Raw genomic sequence first — 18,500 nt, forward strand, 5'->3', positions numbered from 1 at the left:
CCTGCTAGATAACACTGCCCTGCTCTCCCTGTGAGCAATAACACTTTAAAGGGAGCAGAGCACCGACCTTCTCCCCAGCCTTGGGTGCTCGGTTACCGTTAAAGTGTACATCTCAGCGTATCCTCTCTCCAGGTGCCCGGCACCTGCCCCCTGGGCTCGACGGGCCGGATTTGTAAACGTACGCAGGTGCCTACAGCTGCAGAGAGGTGCCTCGTGGGGTTTTGGGAAGGGTCTCGGATCCGAACTCCCGATGAAATCAGTCACTGAGATCAGTGGGAATCAGGCACCTCAGCACTACGTGCCTTGGACAGGCTGGGCCTGAATGCCTCGAATCTCCCACACACACACACACGCTCAAGGACTGAACATGTGGAGAGCGCGGGGCTGAAACTCACCCCTCAATCTCGTATCTTACAGGGGGAGGGGAAAGGCCAATAACGTGCGATGGAAAGATGAGCCCAGCAAACGCGGCAGCGCGTGGGGGGCGGGGGTGGGGTACAGTCTCCTCTGCTGCAAAAATCAGGAGCCCGCATCCTCCCCCAAGAGCCTGGGGGTCACTCACTCCATTGGGAGAGATTCCTCAGAGCTCTGAAGGGAAGGAAACCGCCCTGTTCCAAATGGTTCCCCTTTGAAGCGAGCTTCTTCCAGGACTCGTGTGTGGCAGCGAGACACGGGACTAAGCCAAGGCCCAGGGGGCAAGTCGCAGCATCTCCGCACGATGGGTTTGGTGGGGTGGTTTCCCTGCAGCACCCAAGAGCACCCACCTGGATGGCCAAGGTTGGCGTGGCTTGTTGTAGGATGGGTGGGGGGATGTGGTCGGCTTTGTCGTGAGGAGGGAGTGGCTGGGGGTCGGGGAGGGACAGAAGAGGGGCGTCATGCTTTGGAGAAAGTGCTTGTAGAAGATGAGGGAACCCCAGGGTTGGCGCCCGCATCCTCCTGCCAGCGGTTCATGCACCGCCGGCGGGCGTTCATGAAGAAGTTGCTGACGGTGTTGAGCTCCAGGCCCAGCTGCTGTGAGATGGTCATCTGCATCTCCTTGGAGGGGCGCTTGTTCTCCTTGAAGATCGCGATCAGGGTGCGGCGCTGCAGGTCCGTGAAGACCAGCCGCTGCTTCTTGGGCTGCAGGTTCCTGTCTTTCTGCTGCTCCTGTTCTTTGCGTTTGCAGGCTAGATGTTCAAAAGAAAGAACACAGCCATTAATTGGGTGCGGGCCCATGGTGCCCTGCGCTCCTTTCTCACTACTTCCGCCCTCACTTTCGGCCCATCCCCCTCTGCCATCTCTCCATCTCTCTCTTCCTCTCTATTGCCTCCGTCTCTTGAGATGGGACCAAAGGTGTCTCCTTCTCCTTCCTCTCTATTGCTTCTGTCTCTTGAGATGGGGCCACCTGCCTAAGACATGCCATGCAAGTGACCGCGTGGAAGCCCTTGGAAACTTGCAACTCATGGGTCACTCCAATATCTCCTTCTGGCAGCAGGGCTGGAATTGGAGGAAACTCATGGCTTGATTTTGCCCTCCTCACCCTCTTGCAATTTGGGGCCTCTTAATTCCTAAATCCTGAGTGGGGCTAATACAGGGAAGCATGCAATCCTCTGCCAAGTTTACAGCCCTAGAGCGGAGGTTCCAGTAGGCCCCATTGGAAACCTTCTGTTGCTCTTCATTGACTTCTGCTGGTCTCTGCTGACCTCAGTTGGACAACCAACAAACCTGTGAACCAGTGGATCCTCAGACCTGTAGCTCTGCCCCTAAGCCCAGATGCCAACTTAAAACAGCTGAAATTTTCTACGTGGACTTTCTGTGACGGCTGCTCATGTTTCCTGGCCTGCACCAGTGGTTCTCAAAGCAAAATGAGGCAATGATCATTCAGCTCCCAGAGTGGATTGTGACGGAGTTTGCCCTCATTTCCCCTCTCTCTGTGGAATGGACTGTGCGACGGTCCAGGGAATCTAGGCTTCCCCAACTGCCTTCGCTACCCTCTTTGCTCCCTCTCCTGCTGGATTCAAGTCCATTCTCAGCACGTCACTGATACATTTCTGCCCAACAGAACCAGGTTCCATAGTTCAAAATCCCCCCCACGCTCCTGTCTCGGCGCTGAGCACTAGGTCAGCCCAGGAGGTGCGTTCCCCTGCGGGTGGCACACGGAAGTTGTGGGCAGGGGCTGAACAGATTGTGAGCTCTTTGGACAGGGACCATCTTTTCGCTTTTTGTGTTTGTGTGGCACCTGGCCCTGGGACATGACTGGGGCTCCCAGGTGATACCTCCATAATAAAATAAATAATAATAATAAATAAATAAAGCCCCATTAAACACTCTGCACTCTGCATGGGGGCTGAGGCAATGACTAAATATATGGATTTTACTTGGCACAAATGCCCAATTTTTGCTCTTTTGGGGAAAGCTTTTGCCATGTTTTGTTTTGTTTTTTAAAGGAAAAAAACCTCCTTGTTGAAGCAAAATGCGTGGCTTTGGGTTGCCATTTTTCTGCAGTATATGTTAAAGTTGACTGGGAGTTTCCAAAGTGCCCAAGTGATTTAGGAACCTTGGGGGGTGTCTACACTTCAAATGCTACAGCGGCACAGCCCTGGTGCTGCCGTGTGGACACTCATTACAGCAACAGGCGGGGTTCTCCCATCCCTGCGGTTAAGCCATCTCCCCGAGAAGCAGTAGCTAGGTCAACAGATGAATTCTTCCATCACCCTAGCCCTGTCTACACAGGGGGTTAAGTCGGCAAAGCTGCATCCAGGGCCGGCTTTAGGACCTGCGGGGCCCGATTTGAATACCCGGCGGTGGTCCGGGTCTTCGGCGGCACTTCAGCGGCGGGGGGGTCCGCTCTGGGTCTTCCACGGCACTGAAGGAGCCCCCGCCGCCAAAATGCTGCCAAAGACCCAGAGCAGACCCCCCCTGCCGCCGAAGTGCCGCCGAAGACTGCCGCCGGGTGAATAAAAAAAATTTAAAAGGCACCTAAGGCGTGGGACTCTCTTAGGCATAGAGCCCGATTCCGGGGAATCGGGGGAATCGGCCTAAAGCCGGCCCTGGCTGCATCTCTCAGGAGTGTGGATTTTTCATGTTCCTGAGAGAGGTTCCTATGCTGATGTCCATGGTCTAAAACGGCCCTTCAGGTGGGACTTACGGCGTGTCTACACTGCACACAAAACCCCGTGGCGGCGAGTCGCAGAGCCTGGGTCTCTGGCTCGTGCTATGGCGCTGAAAATAGCCGTGCAGACGTTCCCGCATGGGCTGGAGCTCGGGCTTTGGGATCCATCCCCTTCGCCAGGCCTGAGAGCCTGAGCGGGGACGTCTACATGGCTGTTTTCGGTGCTGTAGCATGAGCCTTGCGAGACCGAGGCTGTAGACCCAGGCTCTGAGACTCGCTGCCGTGGGTCTCTTTTGGAAGTGTAGACACACCCGGAGATTCAGTGTTGCAGTGTCACACTTGTAGGTGCCCTGTTGCCAGCTGGGATACACAGCCTTGAGTCAGGTGCCCGGCCTTCCTGTACAATGCACGGGCAGAGCGAGGTACCCAGAAGCCAGCACACTGAGCGGGGAGCCACCTTAGCTAGCTCGTCGGAAATGCCGGAGACAGGGCGGGGGCTCAAAGGAGTGAGGTGAGTCTGAGCTGGAGTGGGGACGCACCTCGCTCCACGCGGGAGCCAGAACTTGCGTAAGCTGTAAGTCAATGGCGCTGTGACCAACTACTGCTGCTGCTGATCTGGCCCCAGGTCCCTACCACATGGCGAACTCTCTCTCTCTGTAACTGCACTTTGTGGATCACCCGGGTGAGTGCGACATCACACACACTCAACACCTTCTCAGCTGGAGGATCTCCCTGGTGGGATATTGGCGCTCAGCTAATGGGCACGCTCTCTGCTCATGCCTTAAGCTCTTAGGCAAACAGACCCCTGGATGCCATCAGCCCCCGTGCCAGCCTCACATCAAAAATATCTGAGTCTCATCAGGAGTGGTTTGTTCACAGGCTTTGGCCAGCTGGAGCAGAAGGACAGGTTCCACTTGCAAGGATCTGAGCTGGAGCGGGCGGGTGAGGTTCTCTGGCCAGCAATGTGTGGGAGGTCAGACTAGATGATCAGGATGGTCCCTTCTGGCCTTAAAGTCTATGAGTCTATGGCCTCAAAAACTCTGTGGGAGCTGGACTGCTTGAGAGGACAGATGGGCCCATGGGCATGCGTAGCCCGCCGTGTCCTATAGCTGTTGTGAAATGGAAATCCCTTAAAAACCAACACCAAATAAGGAAGAACAGAGGATACAAATTAGACTGGTGCATTTCATTGGGTTTCATGGGTATGACATCCCCTACTGCCAATCAAGAAGCTCCATTTTGGGGTCCAGTATTCTAAGGCCATTTCAGACTCATTTCTCATGGGTCTGGCAAGGTTGGTCTGGTATTTTCACCTCTTTGCTTTGCCCACCTGCCATTTAACACTCTTAAATAGTATCCTCTCCTTTTCCCGATGATTCACAGTGAGGAGCACAATCTATCTTCATTTCCAATGACACAAGGTAAAGGTTCCTTGCCTGTTATTTAATGGTTTTATGGGGTCAGTTCAGGAGCGCTATTATAGCACCTTCTGAGGACACTGGGACTTGGTCTCAATACTTTGGCGAGGATCTTATGTCAGGGAACTCTACTAGAGTTTGTCTACACTGGAATTTCTAGTCATGTTTTCCCATGTGCTAACTAACATGATTGTAAATGCTAGTGTGGACATGACACACATTTGTTCCTAGTTGTGTTCAGCCCTAGGTTGCACGTTCTGGGCTTGATTTGCCATTGTTCTGTACCTTGTATGGTTATGTACACCAGTGCATAGTGGGTGTAAAACAAACCCATTTTGATTTTAGCGCCACTTTGCACTGGTGTAAAAGACTGTACAAGGTACACGGCAATGGAGAATTTGGTCCAGACTGTCCTGTCTACCCCCGAATTTACGACTTTGTTCTTTAACATGTGTTAAAACATGACTAAATATTTAAGTGTAGCCACACCTACAGAGTCAAAGGAATTACTCTAGAATTGTAGCCATGTAAATGAAAGCAACATCTGATCTCTAGAGTTCCAAGGTCCTCCAGAAATGTAGTCATGACACTATTCTAAAAACTACCCTCTAGCTTGTGGTATTTATGGAGACGTCGTCCAAAATCCAGGTAAGCCGGGGTCATGAGCACCAGAACCCTGGAATCTCTACTTAATGATGCACATCACCTTTGTCCTAGCAGTGAGCTGTCCTGGAGCTGAATTCTGAGGGTCCTTATTCACGCTTTGCTCATTGCAATAAAGCTACCGTTAACGTCAGTAGTAGTTTTGCCTGAGCAAGTACAAAAAATGAGTAAATAAAGTCCTGAGGATTTGGGTCTTTGGCAGGTGAGCTGGATTTAAAAAAAAGGGTGCGTGTGTGTGTGTGGGGGGGGGGCTGTGAAGATTTTTGTGAAGATTGTGAAGGGAGGGTCTCATTTTATACGGTCAGTCCCAATGTAAAGGCATCGTTCTGAAGCCGTCTGCCCTAATCTACCGGTCCCAAGCATTCCCTTGTGTCAGGCTTTGTGACGTAAAGGGATCCAGAGTGCAGGGAAAAGTCAGACATGTGGGGCTATACACCTTGTGTGTGGTCACGTACACCCGTACAAAGTGAGTGTGAAATCCCCCGGGATCAGCAGAGGAGTGTTCTACACCCACAAAGATCAGAGCGGTAGAAAATCACAATGGGATTTTACTCTGTATTAAGGCCGACTTAAAGGTGAACTGAAATTAACTGTGGCCAGGTCTACACTACAGACTTACATCGGTATAACTGTGGTGCTCTGGGGTGTGAAAAATCTCTCCCGTCGGTGTAGGAGTGTCTTCACTTACATGCCACAGCTGGGCCGATGCAACGTTTTCAGGGTAGACCTGCCCTCAGATCCCAGCTCGCTTTCCGAAGATGTGTAGAGGCTTAGGGATGGATTTTGGAGAAGAGCCTTTCATTTTGCATGCGAGATCACTTGCCTTTAGACATCTAACTAGGTAATATTTTTAAATGTGCCTAAGCTATTTCTCCACTGCAAGAAATAAGCGGTGTTTTCACAATAAGCTAGCTAGCCACCTTGAAACGCTATCTCAATATAAAACACTGTAGTTTTTAACCTTGTGGTGGCTAGTGGAGATCAACCCTAGGTGGGGTATATGTAAAAACTAGAGTCATTTATAGGGGAGACCAGGTTACCTAGTGGATAGAGCTCTGGATGGGGACTCAGGAACCCCGATTCTATCCCAGATTCTACCACTGGCCTGCTGGGTGACATCAGGCAAGTCCCTTCCCCTTTCTGAGCCTCAGTTTCCCCATCTGTAAAATGGGGATTGTAATGCTGGCAGACCAGGTGCCAGCTCATGCCAAGGCCTTTAGGCCTCACTGAACAATGCATAGCTGGACACCCGTCTGTCTCACCTGTGTGTTAGTATTGTTAAGATAGGTATTGGACTGAGATGGTGTATAGTGTTTAGACTTTATGAAATGCTTGTAAGTCACTGCATGCATTAATCTCATGCACAGCTTTGATTTCCCATGCTATAAGGTAATCCTTACGTGTTTGTTCTGGCTCCTTGTTCTGTTACTGTAAAATGTTTGGTCTGAAATTATGTAACTCACCAAACAGGGGCAAACTTCACCTAATGCTGGATGCCTACAGGAGGCGTTATCTCCTGCCCATCAGGAAGGACTAGTGAATGCAAACGAGCCATTGTGGAACAGGCACTTTGCTGATTGCTTCCCCCCCAGACCTGAAGGGGGTACATGCCCAAGCCCTCGTCCCATCACAGCGTGATCGCTGGAGGAAGGGAACTAAAATGCCTGTTAGCGAGAACTTCCTGGAACTCTGAGAGGTGGGGATTTCTAAGCACATGCAAGGAGCCCCCCCAACTGTTTCGCCTGGGTTAACCCTAAGGGATATTCTGAGTCTGCTTACTATAGACTGACTGTGACTCATTCGTGTGTGTTTGCTTCCCGGCTTTAATCTTGTAAATAATGCTCGTTCCTTTTTCCTAGTTAATGAATCCTTAGTTAGTTGACTATAGGTGTGGCTACAAGCATTGTCTTTGGTGTGGGAGCTAAGGTGCAGATCGACCTAGGGTAAGTGACTGGTCCTTTGGGACTGGGAGTAACCTGACTTTTTTGTGATCTTTGGTGTAACGTGACCGTCTATCACAGAGTCAAGCTTGCCTGGGTGGCAAGATAGACCGGAGTGCCCAAGGGGACAGTCTGTGACTCCATGGTAAGGCTGTATAGCACCGGAGAGTTTACACTTGTTATGTGATTGGTGAAATCTAAGTATAGAACTTGCAACCAGTTTGGGGTTTGTGCCCTGCTCCACAACAGTCTGCCCTGAGGTTGGTATTCCACGCCAGATGGCATGAGAGGGATAATGATGAGGTGCTTTGAGATCTCCGGAAGAAAAAAGCTGTGTTATTCTGAGCTACATCAAGATACAAACTACCTCTGCCTTGTCACCAGTGCCAGAGCTATCTCAATATAACCCCCCCCCTTTTTTTTCTGCAGTGACTTAGGGTCTCGTATTTCAATGAAAGTCAATGAGATTTAGGTGCCTAAGTCACTTGGTTGCTTTTGAAAAGGTTACTGTGCGTTTCAGGCATGCACAGCTCTTCGCACTATGGTTTGTGCATCTAGCTTATTGCAGGAGCAAAATTCATAGATCTGAAAGCCAGAAGGGACCACCGTGAACTGCATAGTCCAGACCAGAGAATGCCACCCACTCATTCCAGCCTCGAGGTCAATAGCTCGTGACTGAGCTCAAGAATATTGTTTTAAAATATATCCAGGCTTGATTTAAAGACTCCAGATGATGGAGAATCCATCACAACCCGGGATAAGTTGCTCCAGTGGTTAATTACCTTTCCCGTTACAAATGTGCTTCTTGTTTCCAGTTTAAATGAAATTGCAGGCCTCAATGCGGCTGCTTCTAATCCTGGCCTTTCACATGAGGAATAGTGAGAGTACATTTTAATTGCAATTCAGTTCCTCCTAATTACTGGCAAACCCCATTTCTTTTTCTGAATTGCTTTCTAAGTTCGCGTTCATGTACGAATCCTATTTAAATTACAGGCACCTTGAACTAACAGTATCAAGCTAACTTCTGAGGTCCTCCACTTCCAGCCAAAGTTGGGCAGGTCTTGAGCTGAGTGAATCATTTGTCACAAATCATTTGTCCAGCAGATTCAACCTCTTTGCCTGCTGCCTGGAATAGACACAAGCAGGTTGTAATTTCCTCAAATTTATTCATTAATCAATGAATTTTAGGCATTTTTTTAGCTCCATGGACTGCTCCCAAACAGATTCTGTATGCATTCCATGCTTCTGTCAGAGAGAACCGATTGGTCATATAAATCCCATGGTGTGGATTCTGTCCCCTGATTGGCTGAGTGCACCATATTTGCTTAGCTCTAGTTAGGACAGATGGTTTACAGGAGACAACAGATTTGCCCAAGCAAATATATTCAGTTCAAGCCATTTTCTCTCTGGTAATAATGGTTAACAGAAATAATTTTCCTGGCCCTTGCAAATGGCCCTGAATCCAGATGCTCTTTCTTCAGTGGAAACAAACATCCTACATAACAAAGATACTTTTAACCCTTTGTGGTACCAGGTGGAGCCTGTCTCCCATAAGGTACCTCAGTCAAACAACCGGCAGATGAATGTTGTAGTGGAAAAACCTACCCTATGACCATCAGATGCTTGCAAAAAAAACAAACAAAAGAAACCTTTTATAGAAAATTTGACTTTTTTTCCAGACACCAATTTTTAAAAAACAAAAACAAACCAAAACAAAGCAAGCAAACAAAAAACCCGCAGATGTGCACAATCGGAACCGTGAGTGATGTGTTTGCTACGACAATATTCCCTCCTCCACCTTCACCCCCGCCACCTCCCCGTTCGCTGCAAGACACGCTGTTGTCCAATCCTGTGCTCACACTCGACAATGTTACAATCGCGAGCCAGAGGCAAAGGTGTGCAGCAGGTCAAACCAGTGTGGACAGTGCAACTGCAATAACAATGTGGTGTTGGCGTGTAAGGAATTGTTAACGTTGTGGAGAAAGCAAAGACACTATTTACTGCCTCTTGCTACCTGTGATAGAATGGTCACCGTCTGCCAACAGTTACTACCCAGCAATCTCTGGGCTAATGTAACATCTTCCCTGTGCTCAGAGTAGGAATTAATGCGCATGGCAAATGTTGACTTTCTGTTGGTGACCACTGTATAAATGCAGCAGCATCTCCCTCTGTTGGTGTGTGGCATAGCTCCAGCTTCTGGCTATGGGTGGCATAATAGTCATATCTCCTGTTCTCCACTGTCTGGGCTATAGAGTTATACATTTTTAGGTCACAAAGGACTTGATCATGTTCTAGTCTGACCTCCTGAGTACAATATGTCTGTACCCCCTTTTGGCTCCTTATCCTTTTATGTGGCAGAGCTGCAGGACCGCCCATATCTTTTATCTGCAAATACTTCCTGCCACTGACTGTACATGGCAGGGCCTAGATTTTCAAAAGTGACTAGTGAGTTTTCAGGGCCCGGCATTCAGCACCTTCTAGAGGCCTGGTTTTCAGAGGGCGACTGCTCAACGCACTCTGAAAATCAGGTCAGTCTAAAGTGTGTCCAGGTGGGCAGGGCACGCAAAATGCCCAGCAGCTTTTGAAAATCTGTGCTGCCTCTTGTAGCTCTTATCTCCTGCTGCGTGTGGTATGGCTGCAAATACCTCCAGCTTCTTGCTACATGTGGTCGGTCTACGGTAGCTTGGTGGTTTGCATGGGAACTCCCATGTGGTATGTGTGAGGTCGGTGTGCTCTCCCATAGGCAGATAATAGGCCATATTAACCCTGGGTAAAGCTACTGGGATGACCTGCAGGGTTGAATTTGTCCTATTACGTTTCCCATGTATTGATTATCCTCTAGACAAGCTGTATTGGATAAGCATAGACAATATTGGTTATTCGGTGTTTCAAGTTTTTAAACCCAGCATTTGTTTCTAAACACAATTATTACGAGTAATTATTAATAATCATAGCAACATGCAATAATGAATTACTGTTGGAACACTGAGACCTCAGATATAGTGTTCTGATTGGTTGGCTACAAACGGGGCTGCTGTTGAAAACAAAGTATAGTCTTAGTATTGCTACTGAATATATTTGTCATACAGAAGTGATATGCTTAGGACGGGGGGACCATAGTCTGTTGTGATCGAGCGGGTTAGGCAGAAGGCTACGGAGCAAATCGAGTTGGGTTCTCATTCTGGTGCTGATACTTTTCTGTCTGTGTGACATTGGGCTAGTCATTTTACCTCTCTGTAAGAACATAAGAACGGCCAGACTGGGTCAGAGCAATGGTCCATCTAGTCCAGTATCCTGTCTTCTGACAGTGGCCAATGCCAGGTGCTTCAGAGGGAATAAACAGAACAGGGCAATTTATCAAGGGCTCCATCCCCTGTTTGTCTAGTCCCACCTTCTGGCAGTCAGAGGTTTAGAAACAACCAGAGCATGGGGTGGCGTCCCAGACCATCTTGGCTAATAGCCACTGATGGACCTATCCTCCATCAATTTATCAAATTATTTTTTGAACCCAGTTATACTTTTGAACTTCACAACATCCCCTGGCAATGAGTTCCACAGGTTGACTGTGCGTTGTGTGAAGAAATACTACCTTATGCTAATTTTAAACCTGCTGCCTATTAATTTCATTGGGTGACCCCTGGTTCTTGTGTTATGTGAAGGGGTAAATAACACTTCCCTATTTACTATCTCCATACCAGTCATGATTTTATAGACTTCTCTCATATCCCCCCCTTAGCCATCTCTTTTCTAAGATGAACAGTACCAGTCTTTTTAATCTCTCCTCAAATGGAAGCTCTTCATCCCCCTAATCAGTTTTGTTGCTCTTCTCTGTACCTTTTCCAGTTCTAATATATCTTTTTTGGAGATGGGGCGACCAGAACTGCACACAGCATTCAAGGATTTATGGGGTGGCATTACGACATTTTCTGTTTTATTATTTATCCCTTTCCTAATGGTTCCTAACATTCTGTTAGCTTTTTATGACCAGTATTGCACATTGAGGGGATATTTTCTGAGAACTAGCCACAATGATCGTTCTTGAGTGGAAACAGCTAATTTAGATCCCATCATTCTGTATGTACAGTTGGGATTATGTTTTCCAATGTGCATTATGTTGAACTTATCAACACTGAATTTCATGTGAATTGAATTCATTGAATTTCATCCATTGCGTTGCCTAGAGATCCAGTTGAGTGAGATTCCTTTGTAACTCTTCACAGTCAGCTTTGGACTTTATTATCATGCGTAATTTTGCATTGTCTCCAAATTTTGTCAACTCCCTATTCAGGCCCCTTTCCAGACCATTTATGAATATGTTGAAGAGCACAGGTTGCGGTACAGATCCTTGGGCCACCCCACTATTTGCCTCTCTCCATTGTGAAAACTCAGCATTTAATCCTACCCTTTGTTTCCTATATCTTTTAATCAGTTACTGATGAGAGTACCTTCCCTCTTATCCCATGATTGCTTACGAGGCTTTGGTGAGGGACCTTGTCAAAGACTTTCTGAAAGTCCAAGTACACTGTATCCACTGGATCACCCCTTGTCCATAAACTTGTTGACACCCTCAAAGAATTCTAATAGATTGGCGAGGCATGATTTTCTTTTGCAAATGCTGCATTGTGTTTGTCTGTGCATCTGATAATTCTGTTCTTTACTACAGTTTCAACCAATTTGCCTGGTGCCGCAGTTAGGCTTACCGGCTTGTAGTTGCCAGGATTGCCTCTGGAGCCTTTTTAAAAAATGGGCCCTGAGGTGGATTTACACTCACTGGGGAAGCAGTTCAGGTGTCTCGCCTCTTCTGCATCTTAACTGAACCTGAGGCATGTGGGGAGACTCATGGAGATACAGATAGCCGGGCCTAGAGGGAATGGTGTGGGATGTTATACTGCCATCTAGTGGCAAGAGTGAAGCACAGACAGTTGAATAAAGATGGCTGACTTCTAACCTGTGGTTGTATAGGGCTGGCTCAGGGACCCACAGATTCAAAACAACCCAGAAGAACCTTTAATCCTTGAGGCTCTCTGACAACAGCAATGCTTCCCAGGTGCGGTATTAGCAACCCCAAACATTCAAAAATCTTGAGTCAGGCCTCAGATAATCATGAGAGCAGCTTAAAAATCATGTGATTCAGAAAAAAATTGGGTTCATTTTATGTATATTCTGGTTGTGGATCCAGTAGGTTACACTTGGGTCACATTTTCAGGCAACCATTAGAGCTAGAAACTTCCTTTTACTGAGATTCTCCCCTAATCCAAGAGCCAGGGACTTAAAAAAAGAAGAGCCAAATATGGCAACCCTGGGGATAAAATCACGAGCATTAGCCACACTGTGGCTGTGCTATCGCTGCCCTTTCTACACCCTTAGGGATTAGTAGGACTATAGAGATACTAAATATGAAACCCTTAGTCTTTGTATTAAGTTGAGACCCTGTCTGAGATCGGGGCCCCATGATGCTGGGTGCTGTGCACACGGATAAAGATGTGTAAAGTTGTGTCTCCATTGCAGCTGGACGCAGGCCCTCAGCCCGGGTGACTCGTGTTAGTGGGGATTGAGCTAGCACGCTGAAAACAGCAGTGTGGATGTGGCTGGCGGTGGAGCAAGTCCAGGGCTTGGCTGGGCCTGAGAACCTGAGCTGTAGCGTCCGCGCTGCCAGCACGAGACTGTCTAGCCAGGCTGGGAGGTGCAAGCCCAGCTGCCGTATAGCCCGACCCTAAGAGCTCACAATCTAAATAGACGACAAAGGGATGGTTCTCCCCATTTCACAGCTGGGCAATTGACGCCGCAGGAGATGAAGTGACTGCCTGAAAGACACAGGAAGTTTGTGACCCAGCTGCGATTTGAGCAAAGATCTCCAGGGTCTTAGTCCACTCCTTCAACCAGGAGACCTTCTGTCTCTCAAAAAAAGCCTCTCGTTTAAGGGCTGAAGGTCCCTGGTTCAAATCCTGCTGCCAACCCATACAGGACTGAGAGGCCATAATAGTGACCACCTGAATGGGGCTGAATCCTAGCTTATGATGTGTCAAAAAATCTCCCGACTCTAGTCACTCAGGCTGGGATTTGATTCTTAGCGCTGATATAGCACTTTTCACCCAGAGAGCTCAACGCACTTTACAAAGGAGGTCGGTATCATTATCCCCATTTTACAGCTGAGGAAACTGAGGCCCGGGGAGGCATAGAGAGTCATCTAAGGTCACCCAGGGAGTAAGTAGCAGAGCCAGGAATAGAATCATACTCCCCTGACTACCTATCCTGGGCCTTGTGGAGAGGATCATGGTGCCTTCTTTGGGATTTGGACAGCTTAGGCACTTTCCAGACTTAATGTGCTGAAAGGGGTGGACACAGGCAGGAGAGATGCTGCAGTGAAGTGGATCAGGAAAGAACCTCCCTGGTTCCTTCTTTCTTTCTTTCTTTTTTCTGCTGATGCAGCTTAACATGCCTCTTCCCAGTTCAATCTAATTACAGCTCTGTGCAAGAAAAATCAATAGTGACTCTAGTCAGGTCTATTTACAATGGCTATCTAAACCCCACACTGATGGATCTTTTTCATATTTCTCATCCCTCGCAGTTGCTTTCCCAGGCAGGCTTTGTCTGCCAGGAGCTGTCTGGGCGTCCTCTGTCTGGAAGGAGGCCCTGACCTAATACCGCACCAACACGGTGGAAATGGGAGTGGGAGAGGTTTGCCACATTTGTGCAACCTATGCTGGAAGAAAGCCCAACTCTCACAAAGGCGGGGCTTCTTGGTCAGCCAATCGGTGCCCTTGGATGCTGCAGCCTCCCCCAACATGCGGCATTCTGGGAATGGCGGGGGCAGGACAGAGGTCATTGCACACGGAGCGTAAAGCTTGTCTACAGGGGGAAATTGACCGGACTAGCTACTGCAAAACAGGCTAGTGCAGAATAGCTTCCTGAGTGGACACCCTATTCCAGAATAAAAGCCCCTTAGTTCTGGGATGATTTGCGCTTACAAAGTGGGGTGCATATTTTGGAATACAGTGTCCATGGGGGGAGCCGTTCTAGAATAGCTCGTGCTGAATAGCTTGTTCGGCAGTTGCTGTTCCGGTCAACGTCCCTGAGCAGACCAACTCTACGTGGATGGTTGGAAGAAGGTGAGTGGGAGCACGGAAGAGGGGGGTGCAGAATGTTGGGACGGGTTTGGGGCTCTAATGTTCTCGCCAGCCTTACAAATGGGGGGCAATCCAAGTATGTGGCGAGAGGATGGTCTTGTGGCCTGAGATGTCAGTACTTCGGGTTCAATTTCTAGTTCGATCACAGGCTCCTTAGAGCACGTAACTGTCCCTCCTCAGCTATAAAACACGGATACTATTCCTCCTCTTGTCTCTTTAGAATGTAAGCTCTTTGGGACAGGGACTGTATGGTTCTACGTGTATATGGAACCCACTGGTGTGCGTGCTACAGGTCCCCCTCGATGCCATTCCACAGAGGATTTGAATTGTTACACTCTGTTACCCTAGCTGCTTGGCTCTTCAGCTGAAGAGGTAGTAGTTAAAGCTTTTAGGTCTGGTTCAATCCCTGGTGTGCTGGCCAACCAGGTGGCCATCATGCAGTATTACCAACCCCACGCATTCAAATATCATGCCATTGGCTTAAAATCGGGAATCTGAAAAATAATAAATTTTGTACCCTGTTATTTGCCTTCTGCTTTTTGAACTTTTATGGGGTCATGGTTTCAGGTCCAACAATCCCAAGGGCTAGAAAGTTATTTTTTAAAAACGAAATGTTGGGATTTCCATCTAACCCCAGGACTCCAGGAGCTGGGGATTTTAAGAAAAAGACCAAATATCACGAGATTGGCAATAAAATCGTGAGAGCCGGCAACTTTGTCCAGTATGGCCATTCTTATATTCTTATAGATAAGTTTATGGAGGATAGATCCATCAATGGCTATTAGCCAAAATGGTCAGGGATGCTCGGGGTATCCCTGAACCTCTGACTCCCAGAAGTTGAGACTGGATGGCAGGGGATGGATCACTCAAGAATTGCCCTGTTCTGTTCACTCCCTCTGAAGCACCTGGTACCAGCCACTTTCAGAGGTCAGGATACTGGGCTAGATGGACCCTTGGTCTGACCCACTATGGCCGTTCTTGTGTCCACAGTAGAGCTGGGTGGGAACTCGATTTTCCATTTTGCAGGAAATTCTGCGCTGTCGCCCTTTTTTCTGTTCAACTTTCTCAAGACATTCCACCCCCAAAAAACGAAATTTAATTCAACTGGGCCCGTTTCCATGAAACGTTTGGCTTTTAACGCATCAGCCTTTTCCAACAGAAAAGGTTCCACTGGAAAATCTCCAACTAGCTCCATGAGGCGGTGCCTCTCACAAGGGGGTCGGGACCTTAGCTGGGACCCCACTGCATGCTACTGCAATTCTAACGATAGTGACGAACTGTTTGGATGTAGGGTCCCTTGCTACTGGCACGGGAGGTGGGGGCAAAGAGAGTAGCCAGCACTTTCCTATACCCTGCTGCTCCTGTGTTACCGTATCAGCCACTTGGTGCCACTCACAGAATAGCTTGTAACGAGGAGTTCATTTGAGAAAACTGCAAACTGCTCGCCTAATGGAGCAAAATTCGCTGACTACATGATTTGCTGGGAATTAGTTACTCGACTCCAATCACTGACGCAAGCCGTGGGGAAGAGGATTGTTCTGTACAGCACTATTTTATAAGGGTGCCTTTGGGTAGACAATTAAAACTCAGGTCCGGCCCACTTGTGGTCATTAAAGTTCCACTTCAAAGCTGCAAGAATACGTCAACTTGTGTCTATGCACCTAGAACAATGATGTCCCATCTTGATGGGAGCTTTTGCTTGCTAATGCAATAATAAAATAATAATAATAATTTTTAACGTTGGGGTTTTAACCAGAGGGATGTGGCCAAATTCCAGTCTGGTTAATGAATTATATTTTACCAACCTGCAATTGCAGTTGGATACATTCTTCTTCTTCACTTCCTGTCTCAAGTGTTATTTTTATTAATGTTACAGGTGCTGTGGTGCTCGGTGTTGTATATAGCAAGAGACAGTCTCTGCCCCCACAGAACCTAACTAGACACTGGGCGGGAAGGGAACTAGAGTGGAAGTAACTCACCCAAGGTCACACGTCAGGTTATTAGCAGTGTGAGGACCTGAACTCAGGTCTCCAGTGCTTAATTTGTAATGAAAGAGGTGCCAAAGCTCAAGTAATTTTTTTACTTTCATCACTGATGTGGCAAGGCCAGAGGTGCCGGGGCTCTGAACTGCCAGGCCCAGAGGTGCCGGGACTCTGAACTGCCAGGCCCAGAGGTGCCGGGGCTCTGAACCGCCAGGCCCAGAGGTGCCGGGGCTCTGAACTGCCAGGCCCAGGGGTGCCGGGGCTCTGAACCGCCAGGCCCAGGGGTGCCGGGCTCTGAATCGCCAGGCCCAGGGGTGCCGGGGCTCTGAACCACCAGGCCCAGCAGTGCTAGGGCTACAAACTGCCAGGCCCAAAGGTGCTGGGGCTCTGAACTGCCAGGCCCAGAGGTGCCGGGACTCAGCCCTGACACAAACTAAGCACTGCAGGTCTCATAACCCTCTGCACTAGCCACTAGCCCACGCTGTCTGCCATGCAGAGTGCAGTTGCCTGCTGTTTAAGAGCTGATTTGCTTCAGTGGTTGGTAAAGGGAACCCCGTACATACAAAATTTACAAAGCACCATGGGATAAAAGCTACCATAAGAGTATTGCTGTTAACCACTCGGGTACTTATTCTCTGCAGCCGGAGTAGCTCCCCGCGGTGCCGCATACCGGGGGTCCCTGAATTCCAACAAACAAGAGGGTTTCCGTTCAGGGACGCCGGCTTGGTGGCTCTCTAGCCCCAGGCTCTGTTAGACCTGGACCTTTTTAGCCAGGTGTGGTCATGTGTGCAATGAGTTTGTCGTTCTCCTTTGGCTCCACCCCATGGTTTGGGCATGAACGGCAGGGCTACGTCTACACAGCCCGTGGCAGCGAGGCTCCCAGCCTGGGTTGACAGACGTGGCTTAGTGGGGCTGGCGCTAGCGCTCTGAAAATAGCTGTGTGGACAGCGCTTTGAAGTTGGGGTTAGGCTCTGAAACCATCCCACCCCCCCGCCACCAGCTTCAGAGCCCGAGCTCCAGCGTGAGCCGCAATGTCTACACAGCTGGTTTTAGTGCAGCGGGGCGAGCCCGAGCCGGTTCACCCAGGCTGGCTGTGTACACAGACCCTGGAAGATCAGAACTGACCTGCATTGGCAGAGCGGTGTGGGGACCTGAGAAGGTAAGAGTGTTGCACAACAGACCTGGTTCGCCGGCAGGGCGGGGAGCTCCAGAACTGGAGTGACGGGGCAGGGGACCATAGACAGGCCTGAGATGCGGTGGCAGAACTGGGTGGGAGCTCCAGAACTGGAGTGACGGGGTAGGGGACCATAGACAGGCCTGAGATGTGGTGGCAGAACTGGGCGGGAGCTCCAGAACTGGAGTAACAGGGCAGGGGACAGTAGACAGGCCTGAGATGTGGTGGCAGAACTGGGCGGGAGCTCCAGAACTGGAGTGACGGGGCAGGGGACCATAGACAGGCCTGAGATGTGGTGGCAGAGCTGGGCGGGAGCTCCAGAACTGGAGTGACGGGGCAGGGGACCATAGACAGGCCTGAGATGTGGTGGCAGAGCTGGGCGGGAGCTCCAGAACTGGAGTGACGGGGCAGGGGACCATAGACAGGTCTGAGATGTGGTGGCAGAACTGGGCGGGAGCTCCAGAACTGGAGTAACAGGGGGGCCGTGGTCAGGCCTGAGGGGTATTGGGCAGAGCTCTGTTTATAGTATTTGCAGGCACTGTACCTGGCTCAGCCCTGCCTCTATTGCATCAGCGCTGACATTTACCAAACAGCCCCTAACCCGCTCGCCAGAACACGAGCAACTGCTAGTTCCACACCTGACGCTTTCTATCTAATTTCTGCTTCAAAGGGCAAGACGAATATTTCACTCTGCTGCTGCCGCACAGTAGGGTTACCATTCGTCCGGATTTACCCGGACATGTCCTCCTTTTGTGCGCTAAAAATAGCGTCGGGGGGAATTTGTAAAGCACTCACAATGTCCGGGATTTCCCCTTCCCCTGGCTGGGAGGGCTGCAGGAAAGTCCCGGGCTGGACTCCGGAGCAGCTTCCTCCTCCCACCCCCCCCTCCCTGCATTCTGAGCCGGCCGGCAGCTCCTCCTCCTGCAGCCCGCTCCGGCAGCCCTGTGCAGGGCCAGGGACCGGGTTTTGTGTTGTGCAGGGGAGCTCAGCCATGTGTCCGGCTGGCACAGAGCCCAACACCCTGTTCTGAGCAGCAGGGTAAGGGGGGGCAGGAGAAGGGACAGGGAGGTTCTGGAGGGGGCAGTCAAGAAACGGGGGGGGCTTT

The 18,500-nt window shown here is 49.5% G+C and overlaps 1 protein-coding gene across 1 annotated transcript in view; it reads right to left on the reverse strand.

Moving 5' to 3' along the window:
• Positions 1-873: 873 nt before the first annotated feature.
• ONECUT3 (one cut homeobox 3) overlaps positions 874-18,500 on the reverse strand; it is a 99,530-nt gene continuing 81,903 nt past the window's right edge. The window contains exon 2 of the mRNA XM_034755508.1: positions 874-1,166. Coding sequence (XP_034611399.1) covers positions 874-1,166 — 293 coding nt within the window. The remainder of the gene's footprint in view (positions 1,167-18,500) is intronic.

Source organism: Trachemys scripta, chromosome 22 (assembly GCF_013100865.1).
Source record: "Trachemys scripta elegans isolate TJP31775 chromosome 22, CAS_Tse_1.0, whole genome shotgun sequence".
In the NCBI taxonomy this organism is placed as follows: Eukaryota; Metazoa; Chordata; order Testudines; family Emydidae; genus Trachemys; species Trachemys scripta.